General features: G+C 33.0%; 1 protein-coding gene across 1 annotated transcript; it reads left to right on the forward strand.

Moving 5' to 3' along the window:
• The first annotated feature begins 3593 nt into the window (after positions 1 to 3593).
• LOC149150463 (putative disease resistance protein At5g47260) lies at positions 3594 to 5361 on the forward strand. Its single transcript, XM_089442799.1, has 2 exons — positions 3594 to 3741; positions 3845 to 5361. The coding sequence occupies exons 1-2, from the start codon at positions 3594 to 3596 to the stop codon at positions 5359 to 5361; spliced, it is 1665 nt and encodes a 554-aa protein (XP_089298925.1).
• The last annotated feature ends 2455 nt before the right edge of the window (positions 5362 to 7816 follow it).

Genomic DNA, 7816 nt, shown 5'->3' on the forward strand with positions numbered 1-7816 from the left:
TTTCACAATCCAATGTTGGACCATGATTAACCATGGTTGACCATGATTGATTTTCATATTGAGACAATATTTGTTAGAATGCAACGTTAGACCATGGTTGACCATGGTTGATTTCCATATCTAGCCTTGTTTGGGCATGGTTGAACATGGTTTGTTATGATTGACCATGGTTGAAAATGATTAATATTATGAACTCAATGCATTGATATTATAACCCTAAGGGATTAATACTAAAACCCCAAGGGATTATGAGCCCAAGTGAATAATATTAAACCCAAGGGACTAATATTATAAACCCAGCGTATATAAACGCTAAGATAAATATTATAAACACTAAAATAAACATGATTGACCATCATTGATTTTCATATCGAGATAATCCTTATCATAATTCGATGTTGGACCATGGTTGACCATGGTTGACATCATAATAAACCATGGTTGAGCGCAAAATAATAAACCCAAGCAATTGATATTATAAACCGAAATGAAAAATAAAGCCCAAGGGATTAATACTAAAATCCGAAGGGTTGATTTCCATATAGAGATAATCCTTGTCATAATTTGGACCATGGTTAACCATGGTTGACCATGATTGATTTTCATATCGAGACAATATTTGTTAGAACACAGCAGTGGACCATGGTTGAGCATGGTTGATTTCCATATCCATATCGTTTGACCATGGTTGAACATGGTTGGCTATGATGAACCATGATTTACCATGATTAATATTTATAAACCCAATCGATTGATATTATAAACCCAAGGGATTAATACTAAAATCCCAAGGGATTATGAACCCAAGGGAATAAGATTAAACCCAAGGGACTAATATTATAAACCCAACATATATAAACCCTACGATAAATATTATAAACTATAAAATAAACATGATTGACCATAGTTGATTTTCATATTGAGACAATCCTTATCACAATACCATGTTGGACCATGGTTAACCATGGTTAATTTTCATATCCAGACAGTCTTTGTCACAATGCGACGTTAGACCATGATTGATCATGTTTGATTTTCATATGGAGACAATCCTTATCACAATTCCATGTTGGAGCATGGTTAATTTTCATATCCAAACAATCTTTGTCATAATTCGACATTGGACCATGGTTGATCATGGTTGATTTTCATAACGAGACAATTTTTGTCAGAACGCAATGTTCAAACATGTTTGACCACGGTTGACCATGTTTGTTATATAAAACATGTTTTACCATCATCAACCATGGCTGACCATGGTTGACCATGGTTGTTAATGATTGTCCTTGACAATTTTTTTCATAATGTGAAAAACCTTTTGATTATTCTTATGGAAAGTGCATTACCATTTCCAAGTCTCAACACCATGCCTATGTTCAAGTAGGATCCCATGTTTCCAACGAGGATAAATATCACTATAATTGCTAAATTTTTCTTGATGACTAGAACTGAAAGTACTGTGAAAGGACATGGATGCATAAAAATAAAAAATGAATGCTTCCTACTCATAATAATGAGTCTTGAAACACTCGTCTATCATCCCTTTAGAAATGACTCCAAATGAAACCACTCTAAACAAAATGACACAAGTCAAATGAAAATAGGTTTTATGGGTGATACATAGGTTAAGAGGGGGGCATGCCCTCAACGCTATCTTTCCGTGGTTAAAAAATGCCTCCCATTCTCAAGTTTTAGCGTTTGTGGGTAGATCCATTTATGAATCCATAAATGGTTCCAAAAAAATTTAAAAGCTCCAAAAATGTATCGAATTCAAAATCTTTTGTCTCTGAAAATTTCAAACAGCTACGAAACGTTTCCATGATGTTTCAAAGGTGACTCGTTTCCATTCTATTTCCGAAATATTGAACGATATTTCTGGAGGTTGAGAGAGGCATTTCTAACAACTTAGATATTGAAAGGATCAATTGAAGAGAAAAAGCTCTTATGATTAAAATAGTGTCCACACATAATTATTAGAATTGAGTCTTTGATGTCTTTTGCTAATTCTAATCCTTGAAGCAAAGCATATGCCTCTATTATATTATTAATATTTTTCTTCAAATTCCATATACATAAATACATTCTTGTCTACCTAAAATTATTAATATTAATAATGAAAAAATATAAAAACAAAACTGTAACATGATATACATTATAAATTTTTAATTTCATCCTACTTTTTCTAAATTCAATTCACTACAAAAACATACAACAATATACAACCCACTGTAAAAAAAAAAAAAAATATTTAATTGTTATTAAAATGTATAATCACCAACTTATGCTATTAAAAAAATAATATTTAATTGTTATTAAAATGTATAACTACCCACTTATGCTATTAAAAAAAAAATTAATACTTTACAGTGATTTCCTCAAACTAGCTAAATCATATTAGCATAAGTGGTAAGATTATATAAATGATTTTAGTATAAGTGGTAAGAATAACATTGTAATCGTATCAACAATAATATGACTTCTCTTTCCCTATAAGAATAAATGATGATGGCCTTGCAGTTATTTTATATATATATATAGGAAAGCGTCATTGTATAACTTTCCTTATAAAGTATAAAGTAAAGGAATTAATGAAAATTATTATTTGAGTCATGTAAGCAAGTCAGCAAAGAATCAATTTTGACATTATTTTATATATGGATGGGTTATGAATAATTCATTATGTATAATTAATTAATTAAATTATTTTAACTAATTGTTAAAATAATTTGATGAAAATTTTTAAAACTATAATTTGTACTTCAGCTTTATTCTTATTCTTTTTCTGAGCTGTTATGCTTTAAGAAATTATCGGACATGGTGTGAATGAGCAGCTGGATGTTTTTCTTCTTTATGGAATAGCAGCGGAAGAATTGATTCGTATTCTTTTTCTTGTCCATATACTAAAAGTGGGAATGAATAATGACTTCAATTCCTCACCTTTATATTAGAAAATTATTAAACATGGGAATGAATGATGACTTCTTTGTATGGAGTAAAGGCATGATTAGGAATGGAAAAATGTTGAGGAATTAAGTAAAGTTGTTTCTTTGGAATATATTCTGATTCCAACCTTACAGCTCCCCGTAAATCATCACAAATACGAGCACTGCTAATCCCTTGTATATTTAGACAACCTTGTATATTTAGACAACCCATCAACCTTGCTTTGCATGCACATATTGCTTTGCTCTCTGCTCACGCATATTCATATTTTTGCTCTGTTGGCCGCGTTTTATATTCATCCTCCCTTCTACTATTTATATCCTTTTTTTTCTCTGCAACTATGGTTCATGGTTACATAAAGCCAATTGACCTAGTGACCTTTCAATAGATTTAGTTATTTCCAAATAAGTCAGATATTTAGTAATAAAAACTCCATCAATTGAGTTATCTCTCAAGGCTCTCTTCAACTTTTTTTGTTCTCACCTTCATATTCTTCCCTACTCTGCTCCCACCAATCATTGGCAATGGATATTCTGTTCTGAGCGGCATCCAACTCCATAAACGTTGTTGTTGCTGCAGTCATTCGAGAGATTGACGATGCTAGGCAGTTGGATCATAACCGTCGGCTTCTCGAAGCTCAGTTAAATCGCATGAAGGTCATCTTAATCGATATTACCGATCAATTCGAGCGGCAGCGCAAGACTGCCCCTCAGTCTCTGAGAAACTCTTTGCAAAGAATGCAAGATGCAGTTGTAAAGGCCAAAGACTTGATTGATCGCTCACAACGGCCGCACCATTGTCTTGAAGTTTTTTTTTGGTACGCCCAGACTCTCCAGAGAAATCAAAGAGTGGAAGGCAGCTTTAAATGTGCTCTTTAATGAACTTCACACCGATATTTCAGTGTTTTGCAGTGCTCAACAGGTTGCCTCCGCCGCACCACAAGAAGCAGAGATCGAGCTAAATAGCTGGGTTACGGAATCTCCCCAAACTCGGATAATAGGAGTATACGGCAGCGGTGGCGTGGGAAAAACAACAATGCTCAGAAAAATGTACAACTCCTATAAGGTTAGTGACATTTTTGATGATGCCATTTGGGTTCCAGTCGATCAATTTCCAAATGTAGAGTTGCAGAGTCGTATTGCTTCTGAAGTTAACTTAGACCTCACCAACTGTCATAATGATGTTGACCTGCGGAGGATGATGCTGTCCGCATATCTCAAGAGGAGGAATTTTTTTCTGGTTTTAGATAACATGTTGAGAAAACTTGATCTCAATGAATTAGGCGTGGAATTTAGCAATGACAAACACAGCAAGCTTGTATTCTCTACGGAGAATATAAATCTGATTGAAGAAATGAAGGCCGACGGGTGCATGAAAATACAACGCATGCCCATGGAGGACACATGGGGGTTGTTTAGCAGTATAGCTTTCAAAGATGTGCATATTCCGGGGGAGATAGAACATATTGCCAAAGAAGTTGCCAGCGAATGTGAAGGTCTGCCCCTGGCGATAAAGTTAGTAGCCTCTGCAATGATTGGCAACAGAGCTTTAAATGATTGGCAGCTTGCTTCAAGGCAAATGCAGAGAACGGATTTCAGTTTTCCAATTACTCGTCCTTCCATTGATCCAGTTTTGTTTCAGCGATTGAGGTGGAGTTGCGAGACTCTGCCTCGTGCCAATTTGAAAAATTGTTTTCAATACTGTGCCGCTTTTGCCGAAGGTGAACAAATTCCGGTGAAAGCATTGGTGCATATATGGATGGCAGAAGGCCTACTTAAGGCCAGAGATGCAGACTCTTTATTGAAGATGGGGTACAATTATGTTGAGTTACTAGAAAATCGATGCTTATTTCAGGTGAAAGGAGATGTCATTACAGTTCACTCTGTTGTCCGTAACATGGCGATTTGTCTCGCAGAGAATGAGGAGAACTGTGTATTTAGGGCAAGTCAAAGGCTTCAACATTTCCCTGATATCCAGAACCAGGCTGTTTGCAAAAGACTCTCAGTCTATGACAATAATATCACGTCTTTGCCGACAAAGGACTTGAGATGCCCCAAATTGGTTTCTCTATTCCTGGGAAAAAATGAAGATTTGAAAGAAATTCCAGCAGGATTTTTTCTCAACTTCACCTCGTTGAGGGTATTGGATCTGAGTATCCCGGTAAAAGCATTGCCCGCATCGTTGTGGCAATTAATACACCTTGAGTTTCTCAATCTGAGCTGGACTGAAATTGAAGATATATCTGAAAATATTGGTAATCTTTCTTCCCTTCAGTTTCTGTATCTGGGGTATTGCAGAAATCTAAAATCGTTGCCATCTCAACTAGGAGAACTAGAAAATATGAAGTATCTCTATCTTAAGGGTTGTTATAACTTCAGAGATTTCCCAGATGAGATCAACTGTAAGATTGAACTATAAGAGAATGGAATTCTAACAAATACTTTGTTACCATTGAAGTCTTTGTGTCAATTCTGTTCCACACTCATATTATTTGATCGGAAGATGTTTTTAATGGAATGTAACAAATGTGTGTTAATTTACCATTGAGCAAGTTAACATGATTATATAGATACACCTTCAAATTTCATAGGTTTAAATTCAATAAAAATGGAATCTCAAAGCATAAATAATTTTTTTGTATCTTCAAATTTAGTATCTTTGATATTGCAAAAACTAAAATCATTTCTCTCTCAAATAGAAGAGCTTGGAAACATGTAGTAATCATTGATGATATATCATTCCTCTTCTTGTATAATTGTTACAACACGTGGAATTGGTTACTAAAAAAATGGCATAGGCAATTGGTTTGGCATGAACAAAGCCAATATACTGTGTCTCATATATGCATTAAGCCATTATATGGCTGGTTAACCTAAACAACCCAATGTGTTTCTCCATAATATGTCGATGTCTCTTCTTTGACAGCAAATCCAAGGTGAAATTTGAATCAGCTTACCACTACTCTTAAAAGAGATTGGAGCATGGGGATGTTATTTCATAAAATACGGAGGAATCAATACAACTCCTAAATCTCATTAGAGACTTAAGAGCCATATGGTTTGTAATTATTGATCATATAAAGTGTGTTTTGTTATGATTTCTCTATTTTATTATTATTATAATAAGTTGTTAAATCATTATTAATAAAATTTTCAACATTTTATAACTATTACAAAAGTATTCGAACATCACGTGCATTGAATTATTAAGGGCAAACTTTTTATTTATCCATTGATTTTTAATAGGATTTTTTAGAAATAAAAATTAGCAATAAATAATAATTAATTAAAAAAATAAATGAAATAAAGTTTAATTAGAAAAAATAAAGTATATTATTAAAGAAGTAAAAGACATATGATAACAATTTAAACTAATTAACTAACAACATTTTACTTCACTCAAAGTGGGACCTTCCCCTTAAGTAAAGTGTTGAAAGAAACTATATTATTGAAGACTTGGATTCACAACTCAATTATTTATATTCACGGGATCATTTCATACACAATAAAATGAAAAATCAAGGCAAAACAACTTATTAAACTAACAAGATATATTCTTCATAATATATGTCTTTTATTTAAATGTGAAGGCTACATTTTACTAGCATTAAGTGTTTAACTATTTAATAGGTTTTATGGAAAAGTTCTTGAGAATAAAAAATTCTCAAGTTGCTTTAAATATATTACAAGATTTGAATAAATTGTACTAATAGATTTTACTCCAATAGGAGGCAGGATAAGTATACAAACTACACATCTAAATTAATGTTTTTGTCATTATTTCAATATTACATAACAATGAGCACATGTGATACCTTCTCCTTGATGTGTTCTTTAGGATTTGTAGTCATGAACCTTTATTTTTTTCATATCAATTGACCTTTCTTCAACTCATAATCGATAACAATAAATTCTCTCAATCCATAAAAAGCAAATTCTGAGATCCATAGAAATATGGATTCCTAGCAAAGGAGTTCAATATCTTGTAGTACTCCATCTATAACAAGGGCCCATATAATTCTTTAATTTGCAAGTTAGGTGAAAATACAATAAATTCTTGTATCAATCTACAAAATTCAAATAAATGCAAAGATATTTGACAAAGGGTACCTTTGAAGAAATCTATGAATTTGGATGAGGAAAAGATCAAATTCAGGGTATATCACAAGAAAAAGGGATGGAAAGAAAAGGAAACAATGGTAAGAAATGGCTATAATAGGTAAAATAGTGACTCATCAACCCCCCCAACTAGAGATATTGCACACTCTCATGCAACCTATAAGCTTAATCTTTAGAGTACAAATGTTTCCTATGGAGGGTACTGGAACTATATGATTGGCCTTTGTCCCATGGTGCATAATATCCTACATTCCTCTCCATATATTGCGAATGAACATCCTCCTCTCATGGATCCTATATTTATATTTATTTATATTTTGATGTGGAGAAAAAAATAAGGGGAAAATGAAACCTTATATTTATCCATGTTGTCCCATGTGTTTTTAGATTATGGATATATTTATTTGCTCTATTAAGGTCGCACTAAATTTGGGATAATTTAGTGGTTCTCTTTCTCTCATTTCATTGCTCTAGCAGTCCCATATTCATTGACAAGTGAGCAAAGCTTCCAATCATTTATAAATGACATTGTACTCATAATCAAATATTGTCACTTGTTGGGTTCAACAAATAAAAGGTATCCAATGAGTTTTATTTAATTGTATTTGATGTTAAAAAATCACTCTATTTAGAAAAATGTTTCCCTCTAATCCATAGATAGCCATTTTGTTTAGTGTAATCTATAAAATAAAGGGCATTACTCCACTATAAATAGTCACTAATAAGGTGAAAGATTTCACCTGAACATAACCTAG

Source organism: Pinus tabuliformis, chromosome 9, assembly GCF_031772625.1.
Source record: "Pinus tabuliformis cultivar Carrire ecotype Pingquan chromosome 9, CPIR1, whole genome shotgun sequence".
NCBI lineage: Eukaryota > Viridiplantae > Streptophyta > Pinopsida > Pinales > Pinaceae > Pinus > Pinus tabuliformis.